Here is a 24,421-nt window from a genome sequence, read left to right as displayed (position 1 = left end):
ATGGACCAATTGTCTGATTCAGCATTAGGCAGCTTCATGTGTTCATGTGTCTTCCCCTCCCCCCGCCCAGGAGTTACTCTCCCGTGATGGCGATGATGCCTTTCACACACATCAGCTGCAGCTGGTGGATCTGCGTGCCTCCTGGACCACCACCAACCGAGACATTGCCTTCGGCCTCTACGACGGCTACAAGAAGGCCGCGGTGCTCAAGCGCAACCTCTCGACTGAGGCAATGAAAGGCCTCAAGATCGACATCCAGCTGCTCACCAAGAAGTACAAGCGGGGGCCGCCCCCCAGCCCTCAGCCTCCACTGCGTGCCAGCAGCAACCGGACAGAGCGAAGCCCTTCTGGAGGTGAGGAGGGGGAGGGGGCCTTCCTGGCAATGGGTGGGGGGACAACAGCAAGCCCCCTCCTCTTTTCTTTGGGGTTTGAGTGCCATGGGTTTGGGGCCACATGGAATGCCAGCCCTTCCGTAGATGCCTTTTCAGCCTCACTTCTCTTAAGAACATAAGAAAGGCTATGCTGGATCAGACCAAGGTCCATCAAGTCCAGCAATTTGTTCACACAGTGGCCAACCAGGTGCCTCTAGGAAGCCCACAAACAAGACGGCTGCAGCAGCACCATCCTGCCTGTGTTCCACAGCACCTAATATAATAGGCATGCTCCCCTGATCCTGGAGAGAATAGGCATGCATCATGACTAGTATCCATTTTTACTGTCATAGGCCTTTCTTACACACTGTCATAACGCTCTGTAGTCTCTAATCAACCCTTCAGTAATGTTCCTTGCCCTCCATTTCAGAATAATTTCATGTTCCTAAAAATTCCTGCTTATTCCATACAATGTTTACAAAGTTTGGTTATTGCAAAACTTTTTCACAGTGTGAATTTTAACATTTATGCTTCCGCCCCCACAATCACTGTGGTATTTAATAATAACATCTTATATCCTTTAGAGCAAAGCTTCTTAAACTGTGGGTCGCAACCCCATATAACTGAATGTGGGGGTTGTGAAAAATTTGGCAACAGTAAAAGGTTTCTGTATAGCTATTTTATATACAAGAAGATACCCGGGGTCGCGTAAAAACTTCTTGGGCGAAAAGGGCTCGCGAGTGGAAAAAGTTTAAGAAGCCCTGCTTTACAGGGGAACTTGGGAATTGCGGGATTTTACTCACCCGTTATCATCCTCGGCTTCACTGAATTTTGTTCAAAACATTCTTCCATCTTCCTCTAAGCCTCACGGCTAAAGGAAGATGGAAGAATGTTTTGAACAAAATTCAGTGAAGCCGAGGATGATAGCGGGCTTTGGGAGGGGCCTCACAAGTGGAATAGCCCGGGGCCTCTCCTCATCTGAATCAGGCACTGCCAAGCCCCCACCCCTCTCCTGCGTGGCCTTCCGCCTCTAGGCCACCCACTGAGCCGGCCGCTGTCCGACTCTCCCCGCTTCCCCACCCAGGTGCCTACATGCTGCAGAAGCTCATCGAGGAGACGGACAAGTTTGTGGTCTTCACGGAGGAGGAGTCCGGGGTGAGCGAGCAGCTCTGTGGGATCGCTGCCTGCCAGACGGACGACATCTTCAACCGCAACTGCCTTATCGAGCTCATCAACTGCCAGGTACCCACCACGGTTGGCACGTTGCTGGGGCTTGCTCTTGGAGTGGGGTGGCCCGGGACCCTGGGGTGAGGGCAAAGCATTTCCTCACCCGCACAGGATCTCCCGTTTTCTGCTCTTCTGCATTGAGTTGCCAGAAGAATGGCAGCTGTCAGGCCGAAAGGGTATGCTTAGCCCAGAACAGATATTATGAATGTGGAAGATCAGTTCTCTGGCTGTCGTGGCTGGGTCAGTCTTGATCCAGGGGTCTACCTTCACGGTTCATGAGGCTGTGGCTCAGTGGTAGAGCCTCTGCTTGGCATGCAGAAGGTCGCAGGTTCAATCCCCGGCATCTCCAGTTAAAGGGACTAGGCAAGTAGGTGATGTGAAAGACCCCTGCCTGAGACCCTGGAGAGCCGCTTCCTGTCTAAGTAGACAATACTGACTTTGAATGACCGAGGGGCCGTCCACTCTCTCCAAACCATGCATAATTTTATAGACCTCTATCATGTCTCCCCTTAGCCGCCACCTTTCCAAGCTAAACAGCCCTAAGCGTCTTAACCGCTCCCCGTAGGACAGTTGCTCTAGTCCCCTAATCATTTTGGTTGCTCTTTTCTGCACTTTCTCAAGCTCTGTAATATTCTTTTTTAGACGTGGTGACCAGAACTATACACAATATTCCAAGTGTGGTCTCACCATAGATTTGTACAAGGGCAGTATGATATCAGCAGTTTTATTCTCAATTCCTCGCTCCTCCACATGAAGCCAGCTGGGTGACCTTGGGCTAGTCACACTCTCGGCCCCGCCTACCTCACAGGGTGTCTGTTGTGGGGAGGGGAAAGGAAGGTGATTGTAAGCCAGTTTGATTCTTCCTTAAGCGGAAAAGGAAGTTGGTATATAAAAACCAACTCTACTTCTTCTTCTTCTTTAACCCCTCTCCCCCAAAATAATAATAATAAATTTTTGCAGTCATAGACCAGAAAATATCAAGGTACAAATTCTTTACTACAAATCTAACAGCCAAAAACCTTGTTTTTAAAAATTACTAGCAAAATAGATAAAATTCTGTATAAAATAATATAGAACAGTATAAAGCACAGATCAGTAGTTAATACGATTCTTTTATCATTACCAGCAACCCTCTTCTTATTTCGACCTTTGACCACATAAGCACAAAATTTGGCCACTTGCGTCAAAAATAAAATATCGGGGTCTTCATCAATTAATAGCTTTTCCAGCCATACCCATTCTGGGCATTTGAGGAGTTTAGCTAGTAAAGGAGAAACAAACGTAGCTCTCAGTCCACTGTAGTATGGACATCGAAACAAGACATGTACCATTGTCTCCAGTTCACCCATGGTACACGGGCAGAGTCTCTCTAAGGATGGAGTTTTTTGTATTTGCCTTCAAGTACAGCCGAGGGCACAGCCTCACATCTGGCCAGAGTGAAAGTTCTTCTAGTTTGATGGGCCTCAAGATGCGAGAGATGGTGAACCAGGGCCAGCCTTTTCCCCAATGTGCCGTTTGCCTTTGCCCTACCTTCTGGTCCTGAGATCTCTTGTGCGAAGGACACCTTCCCTGTGTCCATCAGGGGCCACTGTCTTCAAGAGGAAGTGAGCTACATCTCAGCCAATTGTGGGAAGGCTCTCATAGTGCCAGCGTGGTGTAATGGTTAAGAGCGGTGGTTTGGAGCGGTAGACTCTGATTTGGAGAACCGAGTTTGATTCCCCGCTCCTCCACTTGAGCAGCGGAGGCTAATCTGGTGAACTGGATTTGTTTCCCCGCTCCTACACACGAAGCCGGCTGGGGGACCTTGGGCTAGTCATACTCTCTCAGCCCCACCTACCTCCCAGGGTGTCTGTTGTGGGGAGAGAAGGGAAGGTGATTGTAAGCCGGTTTGATTCTCCCTTAAGTGGTAGAGAAAGTCAGCATATAAAAACCAACTTTTCTTCTTCTTCTTGGCATCTCCTGCTTCCCAGATGGTCCTTCGTGGGGCGGAGACAGAAGGCTGCGTGATCGTCTCGGCCGCCAAGGCCCAGCTGCTCCAGTGCCAGCACCACCCGGCCTGGTACGGGGACACGCTCAAGCAGAAGACCTCATGGACGTGCCTGCTGGACGGGATGCAATACTTTGCCACCACCGAAAGCAGCCCTTCGGAGCACGAGGACATGCAGCTCTGGCTGGAGGTGAGCCAAAGAAACGGAGGGCCAGGGGGCGGCTTCATGGCTGGTTTTATTTTCAAAGGATGCCAACCTCATACCTCTTGAGGTTCTCAAGCAGACTACAAAAGCAGCAGCTGATGCTGGTCCCTAGTAGACGGCGTTTGGGGGTATACTGCCTCTGAATATGGAAGCTCTGTTAACAGTTGCAAGGGCTTAAGAGGAGTCCTACTGGACCAGAACCAAAGGCCTATCTAGTACAATATTCAGTTTCTAACGGGGGGTCAGCCAGGCCTCTGGAAGTCTACCAAGAAGGTGGTCTTGCCCCAGTGGAATCTGATTTTCTTGCTGCTTGCAAATGATGTGGCCCTTGTTGTAAGAGAAAGTGAGGTGTACCTGGAGACAGAAATCTCTTAATATAGAGACTCGCCTGTGACGTTATCTGCATGGTTTGGGTGTGGTATTGTGGTTAAGAGCGGCAGACTGTAATCTGGAGAGCTGGGTTTGATTCCTCACTCCTCCACATGCAGCCGGCTGGGTGAGCTTGGGCCAGTCACAGTTCTCTTAGAGCTCTCTCAGCCCCACCTATCTCACAAGGTGTCTGTTGGGAGGGGAAGGGAAGGCGATTGCAAGCAGCTTTGAGACTCCTTAAAGGTAGAGAAAAGCGGGGTATAAAAAACAACTCTTTTCTTCTCCAAACACCACCGCCTGGCACACCAGGGAGCCTGGCATGGCTTTGTTATAGGTCCCTGCGCCAGCTGCCGGCTGCCTCTTTCTCTTCTCCTTTCCCCCTGCCCCACGAGGTGCTGCTGCCCTCCTCTAGTTCCTCCTCTGCCCTCAGGTCAAGAACATTGAGGAGCATCGACAGCGGAGCCTGGACTCAGTGCAGGAACTGATGGAGAGCGGGCAGGCGGTGGGTGGGATGGTGAGCACCACTACAGGTCAGTGTGCCAAGGGGGAGCGGGCAAACCCGGGCGGAAGAATTTGAGCCTTTCGTTTGCACGGGGCCCTCCCTGGGCACCCGGCCATAACCCTCCACCCACGCCTTGCTCCCCCCTAGACTGGAACCAGCCCCATGAGGTTCAGCCAATGCAGCAAGTCCAGCGGATCATCTCGCGGTGCAGCTGCCGGATGTACTACATCAGCTACAGCCACGACATCAACCCAGAGCTGGCTGCCCAGATCAAGCCACCCCAGCTGCCCGCGAACCAGGACAAGGACGACTTGCTCAAGAAGCAGGAGGGTGCGGAAGTGGGGTGGGTGGGCAGGAGGGGTTTTGGCCCCCTGGGGCACTTGGGCATCTCTTTCCTCCTGATCTATATCAGGCAGGGTGGGGGAAGAGGAGAGAAATGATGGTGCAGGACGTTGAGAATTAAGTACCCAAAGGTCAAGAAAAAAATCAACATCCAAGGCCAAAAGTTATACAATATAAAGGTTACGTCAATACAAAATATGTACATATTTGTTACAGGCTAAAATCAATAATGTTTCCCTCTTAGAATCATAGAGTTGGAAGGGACCACCAGGGCTATCTAGTCCAACCCCCTGCCCAATGCAGGAATTTCACAACTACCTCCCCCACACACACCCAGTGACCCCCCACTCCATGCCCTGAAGATGGCCAATATGCCCTCCCTCTCATGAACTGTCTAAGGTCATAGAATCAGCATTGCTGACAGATGGCCATCTAGTCTCTGCTTAAAAACCTCCAGGGAAGGAGCACTTACTACCTCCCAAGAAAGCCTGTTCCACTGAGGAACCGCTCTAACTGTTAGAAATTTCTTCCTAATGTCTAGATGCAAACTCTTTTGATTTAATTTCAACCCGTTGGTTCTGGTCCGACCTTCTGGGACAACAGAAAACAACTTGGTACCCTCCTCTATATGACAGCCCTTCAAGTTCTTGAAGATGAGCTGTCATATAGAGGAGGGTGCCGAGTTGTTTTCTGTTGCCCCAGAAGGTCGGACCAGAACCAACGGGTTGGAATTAAATCAATGAGGAGATGTTATATTTCATCCATAAATAAAAATGTCAAAATCTCATAGTCATAAAGATGACTCAAAGTCTGGAGTAGTTATAAAGTATTAAGGTGATAATACTTATTACTGAAATACTGAAATATAACATCTCCTCATTAGTTTCTCATTGGTATGGAAGCCTAAAACAGATGAGAAATGGAGGGGAAGGGATTGTAAGCCGCTCTGAGACTCCTTATGGGTAGAGAAAAGACGGGGTATAAAAGCCAACTCTTCTTCTTCTTTAAAGCCCTCCCCTCTTGTCTCTCCACCCCAGCGACTGTCACTCAGAGATACTGAGTCTAAACATGGAGATTTCATTCAGCCGTCACGGCTTACTAGCCATTGAGGGCCCTGTTTTCTGTCAATTTGGCTGATCCCCTTGTAAAGCTGACCAATCTACCATTATATATGTCCTGTGGCAGAGAGTTCCGCAAGTGAAATACTGTTATTGCGTAAAGAAGATAAGGATAGAAGTAAAACTACAGACCAGGGCCCAGTTTAAATTGTGTTGTGGTTTCCTCCCATCCATGCAACAATTACATTTTTTGTATTCATCTAAAACAGACCTTTTAGTATTTAAAAATTACTATTACGGTTTCATTTCGGTTTTAATATTGAGTCTGTGTTAGTGGCTTACTCCAGTTTAAAAGGGTCAGGAAGTTGGTTCTTCCCTGAAACCTGTCTGGAGCCTGCCCCTCCTTGATCCAGACTCTTTCCAAGATGCCCCCAGCTCCAACCTCCCCCTTCCCCACAGAGCAGGAGCGCTCAATCAATCAATCAATCAATCGTTTATTTACGGCTCTTGACCAGATAAAACAAAAAAACATGGACTAAAATAATCTCGCAAAGAAAGATTTACAGTCCGAGTCATACATCACTTAAAACCGTTAGGGTGGGATCATGCTAAGTCAACTATAAACCAAAGGGTTAAAGATATCGAGCGACAAGTAGATTTAGCAAGAGTGCCCCTATTTATGGCTCTCCCCCCCCCCCCGCTCCAAATTTTTCCTTGCACCAGCAGCCTATCTCTGTTACTTAGAGATAAACAAATATAGGAGGGCTTTTACCTTGGCTTGGTGCATAGCCTTACCCTCTGCTATGTTAGAGGGGAAATTTAAGAAGATACCGCAGTGAAAGTTCTGTGGCCGGTTCCGACGACGCCCCCTTTACTCTTTCCCCCCTTGCCGTTTCCAGGGGCTGCGGACACCTTCACCCTCATCCACCACGACCTGGAGATCTCCACCAACCCTGCGCAGTACGCCATGATCCTCGACATTGTCAACAACCTGCTGCTGCACGTGGAGCCCAAGCGCAAGGTGCTGTTAAGGGGGGGTGCTTCCCCCGCTTTCCCAAAATTCCAGCAAAGGCCACAGCACTTTGACAGGGGCAGTGTGCGTGGGAGGGAGACCGTGTGGCCCGTGCAATAATATGCCTGTAGCCTTAGGACGGGGGGGGGTAGACTCCGGTTCCAGTCCCCATTGAGAGCCATTGTGGTGTAGTGGTGGAGAGCGGCGGACTCTAATCTGGAGAAATCTACAACAGATAACATCTAAAACAGATAAAAGGAAATCTTTTTTCACACAACGCGTAGTTAAATTGTGGAACTCCCTGCCCCAGGATGTGGTGATGGCTGCCAACTTGGAAAGCTTTAAGAGGGGAGCGGACATGTTCCTGGAGGATAGGGATATTCATGGCTACTAGGCATGATGCAAACCTGTTCTCTCCAGGATCAGAGGAGCATGCCTATGATATGAGGTGCTGTGGGAACACAGGCAAGATGGTGATGCTACAGCCATCTTGTTTGTGGCTTCCTAGAGGCACCTGGTTTGCCACTATGTGAAAAGACTGCTGGACTTCATGGGCCTTGATCTGATCCAGCAGGGCTTTTCTTATGTTCTTATGAGAACCGGGTTTGATTCCCCACTCCTCCACATGAAGCCAGCTGAGGTGACCTGGGGCCAGTCACAGTTCTCACCGAACTCTCTCAGCACCACCTGCCTCACAGGCTGTCTGTTGTGGGGAGGGGAAGGGAAGGAGATCGTCAGCCGGTTTGATTCTCCTTAAAAGGTAGAGAAAGTCGGCATCTAAAAACCAACTCTTCTTCTCCTCCTCCTCCTCCTTCTACTCACTTGACTCTTCCTTTGTGGTTGACCTCTTCCTCAAACCATTGAATTCAAATTCAAATACCTTTATTGTCATAGTATAGTTTGTAAAAATAAATAAAGGAATAAAAGAAATATTTTTTTAAAAAAATAGAGTAAGTATAATTCAATCCTTGGTGATGTGGTCCGGAATAAGTTCCCATTGATTGGCCCCTATCATCAGGAATCTTGCCACGTTTTCAGTGATCTGTGAATCACGATTGGCTAATAGTTTGTAAAGCGTTTTTCTGCTGTTTAGGGAAGAGTACGGGACTAGAGGTTTTATAAGGTCTTCTCTTGAGGTGTCATATAGATGGCAGTCCAGAAGTATGTGGGGCAGAGGGTCGGGACATCCCACGCCACATCTGCAGACCCTTTCTTCGCAGGGTGTCTCAACGCATAGTTAAATTGTGGAACTCCCTGCCCCAGGATGCGGTGATGGCTGCCAGCTTTGAGGGCTTTAAGAGGGGAGTAGACATATTCATGGAGGAGAGGGGTATTCATGGCTATTAGTTAGAATGGATACTAGTCATGCTGCATACCTATTCTCTCTAGTATCAGAGGAGCATGCCTATTATATTGGGTGTGGTGGAACACAGGCAGGATGGTGCTGCTGCGGTCGTCTTGTTTGTGGCTTCCTAGAGGCACCTGGTTGGCCACGATGTGAACAGACTGCTGGACTTGATGGGCCTTGGTCTGATCCAGCAGGGCCTTTCTTATGTTCTTTCTTATGTTCTTATGTTAAACCATTGTTACCCACAGATTGGGTAACAAGTAGCTGGGCGAGCTCGAGCCAGTCGCCCAGCCTACCTCGCGGGTATGTTCAGGAAGGGGAACATTCAACCACTCTGAGACGCTTGGGCAGAGGACGACAGGCGAGTGGACGCAGGCAGCGCTATTGGGCTCCCCAGCTGCTTACGCCAGCCCCTCTTCTCCTCCACCTCCCCAGGAGCACAGCGAGAAAAAGCAGCGCGTCCGCTTCCAACTGGAGATCTCCAGCAACCCTGAGGAGCAGCGCAGCAGCATCCTGCACCTCCAGGAGGCCGTCCGCCAGCACGTGGCTCACATCCGGCATCTGGAGAAGCAGATGTACTCCAACATGAAGGTGCCCGGACCCCCCCCCCCCCGCGGCCACGGTGCCTCGGCCACCCCACGTCCTTGGGAAGGGGCAGGAGGCGGGCTGGCCTTCTCCCCGTGACGGCTTCCTCTCCCCTCGGCAGTCCCTGCAGGGTGACAGCAGGAACGAGGCACTGCTGGAGGCCAATCAGCAGCTGCAGCAGCAGCTGAGCCGGGAGAAAGCCGAACTGCAGCGGGAGAGCGAGGAGCTGAACATACTCATCAGGTGTGGAGGAAGCAGTAATGGCTGAGATTGGGGCTCGCTCGGGAGAAGAGAGAGGCCGCCTAGTCCGGCCTCCATGTGGCCAGCAGCGGCTGAAGGAGGTCCTTGGCTTTGCTGTGAGAGCTTCTCCGGATCTGTTTAGCCCAGGCCAGCGGATGTCCATGCACCATGAGGATTTGGGACACGGCCTGGCACCTAACTGGGAGAGACAGTCTGGTGTAGCAGTTACAAGAAGAAGAGTTGTTGCTTTTAATACCCCATTTTTATGCTTCATTGGGAGGGGCCGTGGCTCAGTGGTAGAGCATCTTCTTGGGATGCAGAAGGCCCCAGGTTCAATCCCCAGCATCTCCAGTTAAAGGGACTAGGCAAGTAGGTGATGTAAAAGACCCCCTGCCTGAGCCCTGGAGACAATACTGACCTTGATGGACCAAGGGTCTGATTCAGCAGAAGGCAGCTTCATGTGTTCATGTGTGTTCTCTACCTTTAAAGAGTCTCCAAGCGGTGTACAATCCCTTACCCTCCCTGCAACAGGCACCTTGTGAGGCAGGTTGGGCTGAGAGTTCAGAGAGAGAACTGTGACTGGCGCAAGGTCACCTAGCAGGTTTCATCCGAAGGAGTGGGGAATCAAAGCCGGTTCTCCAGATTAGCCTCCGGCACTCATGAGGAGCGGGGAATCAAACCCGGTTCTCCAGTTTAGCCTCCGCCACTCATGAGGAGTGGGGAATCAAATCCAGTTCACCAGATTAGCATCCGCCGCTCATGTGGAGGAGTGGGGAATCAAACCCGGTTCTCCAGATCAGAGTCCACTGCCCCTAACCACTACACCACTTTGTGTCAGACTAGGATCTGGGAGACCCTGGCTTGACTCCTCACTGCCATGGAAGCTTGCTGGTTGACCATGGGCCCAAGCCTACTTTACAGGGTTGTTGTGAAGATTAAAAAGGAGGACTGGAGAACGTTGTAAGCTGCTTTGGGTCCCGGTTGGAGAGAAGGGTGGGCTACACATACAATAATAACGAATTGCTTTGCGCTAAAAGGGGGCAGGAAGGCAGTGGCATACTGCCTGGGCGAAGCTTGGCCAGCTGCAAGGGTACCCATGCCTCCCCACCCCCCAAATCCAAGCTTCCACACCAGCATGTATTTTTGGCCTCGTCGCAGGTGCTTCAAAGATTTCCAGCTTCAACGTGCCAACAAGGTGGAACTGCGCAAGCAGCTGGAGGATGTCAGCGTGGCCCGGCGCACCGAGTTCTACTTTGCCCAGGCCCGCTGGCGCCTCACCGAAGAGGACGGGCAGCTGGGCATTGCCGAGCTGGAGCTCCAGCGCTTTCTCTACAGCAAGGTAGCCCCTGGCACAAAGGAGCGGGGGCGGAGCGGCAAGGGGTGGCGGGCACAGCTGGCCTGACCGTTCTTTTGCAGGTGAACAAGTCGGACGACACCGCCGAGCACCTCCTGGAACTGGGCTGGGTCACCATGAACAATCTCCTGCCCAATGCTATTTACAAGGTTGGTTGCGGGGGGGGGGTCAGGGTGATGGTCTGTGAGCCAAAAGCTGAGCCCCAGAAGTCTTGTGGAATGGCAGAAGCGAAGGGTGATAAAGGAATATGTGGAAACATCTGAAGATGCTCTATGCAGTTTAAGCCTCTAATTCATGGGTTCCCAAGTTGCCCTCCAATACCATTTCTGGTGCCTGCAATGCTGTTTTAGGAAGTGGGTGGGGCCAAGTAGGGTTTTTACCCAGCAGAGCTTCTGATTGACTATTAAGGAGGGGCTATGACTCATTGGTAAAGCATCTGCTTGGCATGCAGAAGGACCCAAGTTCAATCCCCGGCATCTCCAGTTAAAGGGACCGGGCAAGTAGGTGATATGAAAGACCTCTGCCTGAGACCCTGGAGAGCCGCTGCTGGTCTGAGTAGACAGTACTGACTTTGATGGACCAAGGGTCTGATTCAGTATAAGGCAGCTTTCTGTGTTCATGTGTTAACCTTTTAGGAGAGGGGCTATGGCTCAGTGGTAGAACATCTGCTTGGCATGCAGAAGGTCCCAGGTTCAATCCCCGGCATCTCCAGTTAAAGGGACCAGGCAAGTAGGTGATGTGAAAGACCTCTGCCTGAGACCCTGGAGAGCCGCTGCTGGTCTAAACAGTACTGACTTCGATGGACCAAGGTCTGATTCAGCATAAGGCAGCTTCATGTGTTTATTGGGGAGGGGCCGTGGCTCAGTGGTAGAGCATCTGCTTGGCATGCAAAAGGTCCCAGGTTCAATCCCCAGTGTCTCCAGTTCAAGGGACTAGGCAAGTAGGTGATGTGAAAGACCTCAGCCTGAGACCCTGGAGAGCCGTTGCCAGTCTGAGTAGACAATACTAACTTTGATGGACCAAGGGTCTGATTCAGTATAAGGCAGCTACATGTGATTGATTGGCTGTGAAGATTTGTTCCTGCGCCTGTCACAACACATCAGAATTCCAGATGTGCCCACAGGCCTAAAGGGGTTGGGGGCTTGAGCCACTTGAACCTGTGGTGTCTCTCCAGGGTCTCTAACACGGAAAGGCCTTTCCAAACAGCTGTGATCTCGGTTGTCGAGGATTCCAAGAATCGAACCTGGGCCTATCTGCAGGCAATGGAATTAATGAAAAGTGGGAAAAAAACCTCAACCTTTGCAAGGCAGACAGAGAACCTAAAAGTTGAGCTGCAGATTTATACAAAATACTGATATTGTTTATTATAAAGTGTACACCCAATTAAAAACACTAGGCCTAAACATTTGGCCCATTGATTAAAAGACTCCAAAAAGATAATTGCTAATTTACAAACATGGTTGATGATCATAAATATATGTAAATGACCAATAGACAACCAAACGCTTTTCAGCTTATGAGGCCTTCTTCAGAGGTCAAACATAAATTTCCACATTTTCAAAACACACCCTGAAGTACATATAAAGGAATGCTGAAAAGTAAATGTCTTCTATATTGTGTGGCCTGTTGTCACTTATTGGAGTCAAGCCTGGAATTTTCACCATTTAAATTGGCTCACACTGAGGTATTGTAATGTATTTTCTATTTCGTCAGGACGTGTCTATCATCAATCAACGATAAAGCATATTGGCCAGTAGGTTCTCTGCCTATCTGCAGGCAAAACACATGCTCAACCCCTCTAAGGAGAGTACCTCTGAGTGTGCCCAAAGCGCTTTTCATTCCACAGGTCGTGCCAGCCTAGCTGGGCTGCAGGAAGTCGGCAGCTTTGAAATTCTCTTGCTAGCCTTTTTCTTTGCGAGCCTCCCCCTTGTCCACGCTGCGTGCATTGCCCTAGTTGGGGAGGGGCTGTGGCTCAGTGGTAGAGCATCTGCTTGGCTTGCAGAAGGTCCCAGGTTCAATTCCCAGCATCTCCAGTTAGAGGAACTAGGCAAGTAGGTGATGTGAAAGACCCCTGCCTGAGACCCTGGAGAGCCGCTGCCGGTCTGAGTAGACAATACTGATTTTGATGGCTCAAGGGTCTGATCCAGTATAAGTCAGGCTCATGTGCCTTGCAGGTGGTGTTGCGGCCTCAGAGCGCTTGCCAGTCCGGGCGTCAGCTGGCCTTGCGCATCTTCAGCAAAGTCCGGCCCCCGGTGGGAGGCATTTCCATCAAAGAGCACTTTGAGGTGAGCAGGGAGGGGGAGAGGGAGAGTTGGGCCCCCGCCCCTCCTGTCCTCCAGCACACGCAGCTGGCCAAGGATGGCTGTGACCTCACTACGGCTGCTTCCGCCGCCCTTGCAGGTCAATGTGGTGCCCCTCACCATTCAGCTGACGCACCAGTTCTTCCAGCGGATGATGGGCTTCTTCTTCCCAGGGCGCAACGTGGAAGAGGAGGAGGCGGGGGACGAGGAGGACAAGTCGAAGCTTGTGACGACAGGTAAGCCGCTGCCGGGACGTAGAGAATCCTCCCTACTCCCCACCCTGGGAGGAAAAACTACGCCTTGCATCAAAATGCCGCTTGTTTAGGCCTTCCGGGGCATCTGGTTGGCCACTGGGTGGCACGCCAACAACAAAGGAGGGAAAAACTTAACCCTAAATTTAGTACCCAATTAAGTTCCCAAAAGGTCAAGAAAAAATAAACATCCAAGGTCAAAGGTTATACAATCTAAAAAGTACAAAGTACAAAATCTAAGTACAAAATATGTGTCTATTTATTTCAGGATAAAATCTAATGCCACGCATAACACATATGGATGGGGCCCTGCAAGAGCCTACCAGATTGACATGCTCGTTTAACACAATAAGACATAAAATCACACCGTTAAGACTCTGACCATACTTAGAGAGAGGCTGCCAGTCAGAGCAGACAGTATTGATCCTGATAGCCTACTGGTCTGATTCAGTGTAAGGCACCTTTATGCGTTCATGTGATGTTCTGAAGGGTATTCCCTGACCACTCAACGAACCGCGTGATCCATCCTCTCCCCACATGCATAGAGATGCCCTGTGTTTGCAAAGGCGTATGGTCAGAGTCTAATGGTGTGATTTTATGTCTTATTGTGTTAAATGAACATGTCGATTCGGTAGGCTCTTGCAGGGGCCCATATGTGTTACGTGTGGTATTAGATTTTATCCTGAACTAAACATACACATATTTTGTACTTACATAATTTTAAGAAGAAGAAGAGTTGGTTTTTATATGCCCACTTTCTCTACCGCTTAAGGCAGAATCAAATCGGCTTACAATCACCTTCCCTTCCCCTCCCCACAACAGACACCCTGTGAGGTAGGCGAGGCTGAGAGAGCTGTGACTAGCCCAACATCACCCAGCTGGCTTCATGTGGAGGAGTGGGGAAACAAATCCAGTTCACCAGATTAGCCTCCGCTGCTCATGCGGAGGAGTGGGGAATCAAACCACCGCTCTTAATCTAAATCTCTTTTAGATTGTATAACCTTTGGCCTTGGATGTTTGTTTATTTTTTCTTCACCTTTTGGCCACTGGGTAGACCAGGATGCCGGATAAGATGGCCCATTTGGATCAGCCCAGCTGGGCTCCTGTGACGTTCTTCTGTTCACCCCGTGTGCCGGAGGATCTCTCGTCTGGGAAATGAACGGCCCAAACACAGTGGGAGGGAGCCGGTAGCAAGCCATCTCTGAAGTGTCAGCAGAGAGAGAAATTAATTCAGAGAGAAGTCGATTAAAAGCTTCCATGTGCCTAAACGTGACCCATCGGCAGAGGGCGCTGCCTTCTGCATTTCTGATTGCATGGTCATAGAATAGAATTATAGAATCGTCAGAGTTGGAAGGGACCGCCAGGGCCATCTAATCCAGCCCCCTGCACGATGCAGGAAATTCACAGCTGCCTCCCCCTCACAACCCTAGGGACCCCTACTCCACACCCAGAAGTTGGGCAAAAAACCCCTCCAGGATCCCTGGCCAATCTGGCCTGGAGGAAAGTTGCTTCCTGACCCCAAAGTGGTGATCGGCATTTCCCTGGTCCTTCTTGAAGTCCCTGCTTCATCAGTGAGACTTCCCTTCATGCACCTGGGGCCTGTGGCTTTATGGCGGCAGTTCCAGCTCGTGCCACGGAGGCACCTTGAAATCTTGCCGCTTCCGGGGGAAGGACCTGCTGGGGATTGACAGCCAGTGTCTTTCCACCCTGCGCAGGGATGCCGGTGGTGAAGCCGCGGCAACTGATGGTCTCCGAAGACTCGTTGGGGCCAGGGAAAGGCATGGCCCAGGGGCTGAACCGAACGTCGGGGGTTAGGCGCTCGTTCCGCAAGACGCCGGAGGTAACTGCCCTGTTAATTCTGAGCTGCCAGAGATTGGGAATTGCACGGAGTTTGGGTGTGGCTGAGCTGGTTTGGGGAGGATCCTTACAATCCACATTTCAGGGAAACCTGAACCTTGAGCACTTCTTTATGTGTCCACCGCACTCTAAAAGGAACAGTTTGTACATCTTATAAGTGAACAGGGGGAAATCGGAGCTGCTGTTATGCCTGTTTTCTACGTTGCGTCTGCCAAAAATTGGCAGCAGTGTGGGCAGGAGAGGCAACCACGCAGAACTGGGTGGAGGAGAAGCAGGCACATGTGTCGGGCCAGAAAAGTGGGGAGGAGGGGCTTCTGGCTCTGTGGCAGAACATCTGCTCAGCCTGCAGGAAGTCCCAAGTTCAATGCCCGGTATCTCCAGCTCAGAGAGGAGGAGAGGAAATAGTCCTCTCCTTCAGACCCTGGTGAGCTTCTGCCAGCCAGAGTAGACAGTAGTCCGCAGAATGAACCAAGTCTCAGCAGGCAGAAGCTTATGGTTTTCATCTGAAGAGGGGTTCAGGCGCAGGCAGTCTTTCCCTCATGCTAAGGCCGGCTAGCCCGAGACTCTTGCGAGAGTTAAGGAGGCCCAGTGGGTCGGGGGCAGGAGGGGGCCCGGCTCAGCCAGCATAGACGGTGCCTCCCTAGCTCAGCATTTAGCTGCGTCGTTGTCCTCTTCCAGCATCCGGTGGATGACATTGACAAAATGAAAGAGCGAGCTGCCATGAACAACTCCTTCATCTACATCAAAATCCCTCAAGTGCCGTTGTGTGTCAGCTATAAGGTGAGTGCAGTTATGTGTGAGGGGGAAGCCCTTGGCGTCCGTGCACTAGGTCAGTGGTTCCCGACACTGGTACCTGTGGGCGCCATGGCACCTGCCACCACCTTTCCTGGTGCTCACCCAAGTATTTTTAGAAAGTGGGTGGGGCTCCTGTCTAGCAGGGCTTCCGATGGGCCGCTGGAGGTCCAATTGGCTATGCAAATTAAAATAATACTTTTCAGTGGCATCTGCCACTACAGAGAGCCAGCGTGGCATAGTGGTTAAGAGCAGTGGTTTTGAGAGGTGGACTCTGATCTGGAGAACCGGGTTTGTTTCCCCACTCCTCCACACGAAGCCAGCTGGGTGACCTTGGGCTAGTCACAGCTCTCTTAGAGCTCTCTCAGCTCCACCTGCCTCACAGGGTGTCTGTTGGGAGAGGAGGGGAAGGCAGTTGGCAGCCGGTTTGATTCTTCCTTAAGTGGTGGAGAAAGTCGGCATATAAAAACCAGCTCTTCTCCTTTTCCTTCTACAGTGTTGGTTTTATTCTCTTTCTCGCTGCTCTTTCCCTGCATTTTAAAAAATTACTCCTCTTTTGCCGTGCGCTCGGACGTCTTTGTGTGTGGCTGTGCCTCCCATGGCCACCATTTTGTGCTTGGCTCCACCTCCCATGATGGCCATCTTGTGGTTGCGCCCACTACCTCGTGTCTGAATTCCACATCTACCCACAAGCTCAAAAGTGTTGGGGATCCCTGCACTAGGTTTTATTTTCCTGGCTGGGTGTCGAATGCTGCTTCCGCATGCCGCTTGGCACTGTATGGACCCAGTTGCTTTGGGACACCAAAACGGGAGGCCATGCCTGAGGGCCGTTCCTCAGCTCGTAGCTGCAGGGGATCCCACCTGCAACTCATCCTGGTCAGGCTGTTTGTGTAACAATGGCTTCCAGCAGCCGGCTTGCATGAGCTGCAGCCCTTCTTGCTTTCCAGGCCCCTCCCTTAAATTGTGGAACTCCCTGCCCCAGGATGTAGTGATAGCTGCCAACTTGGAAGGCTTTAAGAGGGAATGGACATGTTCATGGAGAAGAGGGCTATTCATGGCTACTAGTTAAATTGGATGCTAGACATGATGCATACCTATTCTCTCCGGAATCACAGGAGCATGCCTGTTATATTAGGTGCTGTGGAACACAGGCAGGACAATTCTGCAGTCGCCTTGTTTATGGGCTTCCTAGAGGCACCCGGTTGGCCGCGGTGTGAACATTCTGCTGGATTTGATGGACCTTCGTCTGATCCAGCAGGGCTTTTTTTATGTTCTTATGGGTGGGGAGGGGGGGCTGTCCTGGCAGGCTCTGGCCTGAACCGCCGCATCCCATCTCTTCCTCAGGGGGAGAAGAACAGCGTGGACTGGGGGGACCTGAACTTGGTGCTGCCGTTCTTGGAATACCACAACAACACGTGGACGTGGCTGGACTTCGCCATGGCAGTGAAGCGGGACAGCCGCAAGGCCTTGGTGGCGCAGGTAATATGGAGGGGCGAGGAAGGGCGGGGCTTGCTGCGCAGTGCCTGGGGGTGATTGGCCCAAGTGTAGTGGGAGGGAGCCAGTAGCAAGCATCTCTGAAGGGTCAGCAGCTGGATAGAAGAAAGGCAGGGAGCAGCTTAGAAGCCAGGGCATCGCAGGCCTTGCAGGGGGGATGTTCCTGCTTAGAATCTCATCACTGCCCAGAATTCACTAGCTGGCTGCCAGCGTGGTGTAGGGGTTAGGAGCAGTGGACTCAAACTGGAGAACCGGGTTTGATCCCCCACTCCGCATGAGCGGCAGACTAATCTGGTGAACCAGGTTTGATTCCCCACTCCTCCACACGAGCGGTGGACTCTAATCTGGTGATCCGGGTTTGATTCCCCACTCCTCCGCATGAGTGGCAGACTCTACTCTGGTGATCCGGGTTTGATTCCCCACTCCTCCGCACGAGTGGCAGACTAATCTGGTGAACCGGGTTTGATTCCCCACTCCTCCACACGAGTGGCGGACTCTAATCTGGTGATCCGGGTTTGATTCCCCACTCCTACGCATGAAGCCAGCTGGGTGACCTTGGACCAGTCACAGTTCTCTCAGCCCCACCTACCTCACAGGGTGTCTGTTGTGGGGAGGGGAAGGCGATTGTAAGCCGGTTTGATTCTTCCTTAAGTGGTAAAGAAAGTCGGCATATAAAAACCAGCTCTTCTTCTTTTGTAGGTCATCAAAGAGAAGCTGCGTCTCAAGCCGGCCACTGGCTCAGACTCCCGGGGGAAGCAGGAAAGCAAGCTGGAAGGCCACATCCAGCAGCAGGAAGAAGACGAGAAGGCCCGGCTGCTGATCGGCTTGAGCGTCGGTGAGAAGAATCCTGGCAAGAAGTCCATTTTCAGCAGGCACAAATAAGATTGCACACGCATCCCACCCCGGCTGGCCAGGGAAGGAGGGAGAGATGGACGTGTCCAGTGACTGACTGTGTTCCCCCCACCCCAGGGCCAAATTCTCAGCTGCACTCAGACAAAGAAGCTCGGCTTGGCCCCGCTTGGCCTGGCTCCAGCGGGTGGGCCTGGAGGTGGAAGCCGCACATACTCGGCCGGCAAACGGGCCTGTTGGCGTTGCCAGAGCCTTCTCCCGACAGGCCCGGCAGGCAGCTTTATGCATTGTTGGTTGGGAAATGGGGAGCAGAAGAGTTTAAATAAGAGAGTTTATTATTTGGAGTTGCTTGTCCTTATTCATTGTCTGATAGTGGAGTAAGCAGCACAGAGTGATAAGCTGCAGTACTGCAGTCCAAGCTCTGCTCACGACCTGAGTTCGATCCCAATGGAAGTCGGTTTCAGGTAGCCAGCTCAAGGTTGACTCAGCCTTCCATCCTTCCGAGGTCGGTAAAATGAGTACCCAGCTTGCTGGGGGTAAAGGGAAGATGACTGGGGAAGGCACTGGCAAACCACCCCGGAAACACAGACTGCCTAGTAAACGTCAGTATGTGACGTCACCCTATGGGTCAGGAATGACCCGGTGCTTACACCTTTACCTTTAAGCAGTACTGGCCAGCAGGTGGCCTGGTTCAATCTGGCCTCATCTGCTCTCTGGGCCTTCTCAGAGAGAGCCAGCGTTGGTCAGAATTTGATCCTTCGACCCTGCTTGGAGGCTGGTGCAACTCATGCAGCAATCACTGTTCTTCGATGCTACTGTTGTCCTCCCCAGTACTGTTGTACCATCTGCGTGAAGCAGCAGGTGTTTGAAAGGTCTCTCCAGGGAATCCTTCCCAGGGGCTTGTTTTATCACGTAATTGCTTTGGTGGCATGGCCTCAGGCTGCAGCAACACTTAACCCCCACCAGGCCAGGCCAGGCCAGGTGTAACTTCTTAAGACACACATGAACACATGAAGCTGCCCTCTACTGAATCAGACCCTTGGTCCGTCAAAGTCAGTATTGTCGACTCAGACCGGCAGTGGCTCTTCAGGGTCTCTGGCAGAGGTCTTTCACATCACCTGTTTGCCTAGTCCCTTTAACTGGAGATGCTGGGGATTGAACCTGGGACCTTCTGCATGCAAAGCAGATGCTCTACCCCTGAGCCACAGATTATCACCAGTGCCTGCCTTCAGGCCCCTGTAGATGGAGCAGGTCCTGGCCTGTCTCTCAAATAGTGGGACCTCTCTCCACATGACATAGCACATCAATAGGATTTTACAGTCCAATAGCAATTGCAGGTGGGGAAAGTGTACCAGTTCATTGGGGACAGTCTTGTGGGTACTCAGTGGTTCATTGGGTCTTTTTCTCTACTTGGCAGGAGGGTTACAGTCTCCATACAACCTCCTATAATGGGGGAGAAATAGGAGTTCCTTCTAGGCCTCTTGGTCCGGCCAAGCGAGAAGGTCAGGGAGTGAATTGCCCCCCCATTAACATAGAGTCCAATGGATCAATGAGGACAGGAGGCTGGGTTTTGAGCTTTACAGCTTGCTTTATTGATCAAGGAATCATAACCGGGTGAGCCAGGATACAGACGATGAGCTCCGCGATCCTGTCACACCGAGGGAGAGGCAATGCAAGAGGTTTTATAGACATTTGACATTCCAATAACATTTGATGTTGCTTGTCAATGCATCGCCATTAGTTTCTACAGCGCCTGTGTGAGCATTGCTACATTAGTGAATAGAACTCTGTTGTTCCCTTGCAGGGTGAAGCGAAAGTATCAGAAAGGGAGGAATAGGTGGGAGGAAGGCTGTTCCCTTATGTGAGAGGAAAGATTCCAGCCTTTGGAATGTGTGTGTGTGCCTACTTGCTAAAGGAAAGGGGGGGGCCACTGACAAGCGGCTTCTGTGGGTATGCGTGTAGCTTGCGTGTCTGAATGTGGTTAGGTCGGCACCACAGGAGCCCTACTTGCCCATGAGAATCTGACCTAGTGTCAGCCCGTTCACATATTATGCAAAATCCTTGCATAAATGTATTCTGGCATCATCCAAGATTTCATATACTTCATTTACCGTAGGAGAGGGAGGTGGCACTGATAAAGTACAATTTGGGGAGGGGGTGGCAGCGTGATTGTTGCTCCTGCCACACTTCATTTGCTAATTTTTTTTAAAGCAATCAGCACCTCTCCTGTGGACAGCCTGAAAGAAGATGCCATGATCTTATGAATTATTTAGAAAAGGTGCACGCTGCCTCTCTGGAGCCCTGCTTGAGGTGGCTCATAGCTGTGGGACCCATATTCCTGGGTCTCATAGAATCATAGAGTTGGAAGGAACCACCAGGGTCATCTAGTCCAACCCCCTGCACAGTGCAGGAAATTCGCAACTGCCTCCTTTCCACCCCCAGAAGATGGCAAAAAAACAACCCAGGATCCCTAGCCAATCTGGCCTGGAGGTAAATTGCTTCTGGACCTCAAAGTAGCGGCCAGCATTATCCTGGTCATGTAAGAAGGGGCTATGAGAGCCAAGCACTAGCACAACCCTTACTGCCCTCCCTCTCATGATCTGCCTAAGGTCATAGAATCAGCATTGCTGACAGATGGCCATCTAGCATCTGCTTAAAAACCTCCAGGGAAGGAGCACTTAACCACCTCCCAAGGAAGCCTGTTCCACTGAGGAACTGCTCTAACTGTCAGAAAGTTCTTCCTAATGTTTAGCCAAAAACTCTTGATTTAATTTCAACCCACTGATTCTGGTCTGACCTTCTGGGGCAACAGAAAACAACTCTGCGCCATCCTGTATATGGCAGCCTTTCAAGTACTTGAAGATGGTTATCATGTCTCTTTTCAGTCGTCTCCGCTGGACATTAGTATGATTTTACATTCTTCATCATAGATCACTGGTGTAAGATTCCTTCCCATTATCTCCAAATTTGGGATTCCGTTCTTGCGGAGGCCACAGTGTGGGTAGTGAGTTGGTTGGTTTAAGCATGCTGGGATGGATCTTGCCAATGCTGCACCCCAAAGCCAGCAGAGTTATGGGGAGTGGGCATAAGAATACACTGGGGAGGTTGGGGTGCTGGTTAACCTGATGAGACTGTGATAGCAGTATTATACCTGCTTCCGCATACCACCCGGCATTGCGCCACATAGTTTCTGTGTAGCCACAATCATGCAGCTCTAAGGCAAGGGGCTATTTATCAAATTTAAGAACATGCTGTTAAGGAGAAGAAGAGTTGGTTTTTATATGCCGACTTTCTCTACCCTTTAAGGGAGAGTCAAACCGGCTTACAATTGCCTTCCCTCCCCCACCCCACAACAGACACCCTGTGAGGCAGGTGGGGCTGAGAGAGCTGTGACTAGCCCAAGGTCACCCAGCTGGCTTCATGTGTAGGAGTGGGGAAATAAATCCAGTTCACCAAATTAGCCTCCGCCGCTCATGTGGAGGAGTGGGGAATCAAACCCGGTTCTCTAGATCAGACTCCACCGCTCCAAACCACCACTCTTAACCACTACACCACGCTGGCTCAAGTCACAAGTCACCTCATGGCCGTCCCATCTGTGGGCATTCCAGGCAAGACACGAGCCGAGGTGGTTTGCCATTGCCTTCCTCCCTGTAGTAACCCTTGTCTTTTCGAGTACTCACCATGGCTGAACCTGCTTAGCTCCCAAGATCTGAGGAGCCCTGGCAAAGCTGGTCTATTTGTCTTGCTTTGCCAGACTAAACTGAGAATGTGTAGACCGGCATCTCTAATCTCCACGTGCCCTGGTTATCAGTTACTGGCCTGCCGAGAAATCTTAGAAGCTGCAAGGATTGGGGCTAGCAACCGCCCCTGAGCTTTCACCCTGTTATTCTGCACAGACATCTAGATCTATGACATCAGAGTACAAAGCGGTTATCTCCCTCTCAGCTATGCCATAGTATTAAGGTAGCCAGGCCAAAGGAGATTTGCTTATAATCCTCCTAGGAGTCCTTTGTTGATTTAAGTAGTACTGGCATCCCTCTAGTAATAGCATACTGGTGGGGGGGGCAGGGGGAGGATGGGGATTAATCAGTGCTTTAACCACTACAGATTCCTGAGTTACGCCTTGCCTGCAAAGCGCTTCCTCCATGGGGGGAATAATACCTGCCCAGTTCCTGGGTCACATTTATTTACATCCTCCTGAAGGCTTTCTGTAGTGAGAGGCCAGCCTACCTCGATGCTGACTGTAAACTCTTCGAGGCCGTTCCAACATTTTAATTTGTAGTGAGCTGCCTGTCTGGCCCTACACACATGAACACATGAAACTGCCTTCTACTGAATCAGACCCTGGGTCCATCAAAGTCAGTATTGTCTACTCAGACCGGCAGCGGCACTCCAGGGTCTCAGGCAGGGGTCTTTCACATCACCTACTTGCCTAGTCCCTTTAACTGGAGATGCCGGGGATTGAACCTGGGACCTTCTGCATGCCAAGCAGATGCTCCACCACTGAGCCACGGCCCCTCCCCATACGACAGTGAGTGATGCACAGATCACAAAAGGCCTTCACGGGGTACCTTGAATCCGCTTTGTGCCGCTAGAAGCCACGGAAAGCCACGCATCCTGCTGAGGGGTGGGTCAGTGTGTGTGGAAGGCCTCTCAGGGTTGAACGAGAAATGTCGGAAAAGAACACCAGGGTAACTGGAGACCTGCGATGGAGGAATGCTCTTCTGGATCATTAGGGTTCCCAACCTCCAGGTGGAGGCTGGAGATCTCTTGCTATTACACTTGATCTTACCGTTGCCAGCTCTGGGTTGGGAAATTTTTTTTGTGGGGGAGATTTTTTTTGTGGGGGGGAGCCTAAGGAGGGCGAGGTTTGGAGAGGGGACTTCATTGCCATAGAGTCCAATTGCCAAAGTGGCCATTTTCTCCAGGGCAGCTGATCTCTGTCACCAGGAGATCAGGTGGCTGGAGATCTCCTGCTATTGCAACTGGTCTCCAGGCAACAGAGATCAGTTCTGCTGGAGAAAATGGCCGCTTTGGCAATTGGACTTTAAGGCATTGAAGTCCCTCCCCTCTCCAAACCCCATCCTCCTCAGGCTCCCCCCCTCCCCTGCAAAAAAAACTCCAGGTATTTTCCAACCCAGAGGTGGCAACCCTAAGATCAGGTGTAATAGTGGAACCTACAGCAGATGCAGCTTCTGCAAGGTTTTTGCATAACGCAAGGTGGCAGGTGAGCTCTATGGCATTATACCCCAGTGAAGTCCTTCCCCTCCTCAAACCCCGCCCTCCTCAGGCTCCACCCCCAAATTCTCCAGGTATTTCCCAACCTGGAGCTGGCAACCCTATGAATCATGTCCCACATGGGTAGGGTTGCCAACCTCCAAGTAATAAAAAACCCAGTTGTAGGCTATATAAATAAGGACATGTGAGTATGAAAACTTAACTTTATTGTAAATAACCTATAACTGTTTATTAGGAATTTCCAATTAATAATGCTGGCATTGTAATTAACAGCTAAAGCGTTTCTGAGGTATATACACAAATCCAGATGTGAATTGAATTGAATAAGGCTTCCGTGAATCATTGGGGTGGCTGAAGAAGATTTGAAACAGGCGTTTACCGGCATCCTGTACCACTACCAAACGGACAACAGCCTACAATACTTAATTCAAGAAGAAGATTATCCGGGCTGTGTAACCGTGGTCTTGGTATTTTCTTTCCTGACGTTTCGCCAGCAGCTGTGGCAGGCATCTTCAGAGGATTGAATTGAATAAGGCTTCCGTGAATTCCTCTGAAGATGCCTGCCACAGCTGCTGGCGAAACGTCAGGAAAGAAAATACCAAGACCACGGTTACACAGCCCGGATAACCTACGAGAACCAATGAACTCTGACCGTGAAAGCCTTCGACAATATATCAAGAAGAAGACTTTGCTATATCTATATGTATTTCTGTTAACGCCTGCTCTGCGGTATTTTTGTTGTTGATGATGTGTACTTATGTTACATTATGGAAATAATAATGTACATATGACAAAAACTATTTACTTTTTTCATGCCACATGTTAAATATAACACATTTGGTTTAAGTCACAGTGGGTAGCCGTGTTAGTCTGTCTGCAGTAGTAGAAAAGGGCAAGAGTCCAGTAGCACCTTAAAGACTAACAAAATTATTTTCTGGTAGGGTATGAGCTTTCAGTGGTATCTGAAGAAGTGAGCTGTGGCTCACGAAAGCTCATACCCCGCCAGAAAATATTTTTGTTGGTCTTTAAGGTGCTACTGG

General features: G+C 50.7%; 1 protein-coding gene across 1 annotated transcript in view; it reads left to right on the top strand.

Moving 5' to 3' along the window:
- Positions 1–18,250, top strand: part of BLTP2 (bridge-like lipid transfer protein family member 2) — a 39,561-nt gene extending 21,311 nt beyond the window's left edge. Inside the window, exons 22-37 of the mRNA XM_056865115.1 lie at positions 71–353; positions 1,456–1,613; positions 3,569–3,775; positions 4,590–4,689; positions 4,809–4,991; positions 6,961–7,082; positions 8,857–9,012; positions 9,128–9,249; positions 10,405–10,585; positions 10,663–10,749; positions 12,775–12,885; positions 13,001–13,136; positions 14,867–14,991; positions 15,687–15,788; positions 17,145–17,279; positions 17,994–18,250. Coding sequence (XP_056721093.1) covers positions 71–353; positions 1,456–1,613; positions 3,569–3,775; positions 4,590–4,689; positions 4,809–4,991; positions 6,961–7,082; positions 8,857–9,012; positions 9,128–9,249; positions 10,405–10,585; positions 10,663–10,749; positions 12,775–12,885; positions 13,001–13,136; positions 14,867–14,991; positions 15,687–15,788; positions 17,145–17,279; positions 17,994–18,176 — 2,391 coding nt within the window. The 3' untranslated portion in view covers positions 18,177–18,250. The remainder of the gene's footprint in view (positions 1–70; positions 354–1,455; positions 1,614–3,568; positions 3,776–4,589; positions 4,690–4,808; positions 4,992–6,960; positions 7,083–8,856; positions 9,013–9,127; positions 9,250–10,404; positions 10,586–10,662; positions 10,750–12,774; positions 12,886–13,000; positions 13,137–14,866; positions 14,992–15,686; positions 15,789–17,144; positions 17,280–17,993) is intronic.
- The last annotated feature ends 6,171 nt before the right edge of the window (positions 18,251–24,421 follow it).

Source organism: Euleptes europaea, chromosome 19 (genome assembly GCF_029931775.1).
Source record: "Euleptes europaea isolate rEulEur1 chromosome 19, rEulEur1.hap1, whole genome shotgun sequence".
Lineage (NCBI taxonomy): Eukaryota > Metazoa > Chordata > Lepidosauria > Squamata > Sphaerodactylidae > Euleptes > Euleptes europaea.
The sequence above is the reverse complement of the archived record's forward strand: the minus strand, read 5'-3'. Positions and strand labels throughout refer to the sequence as shown.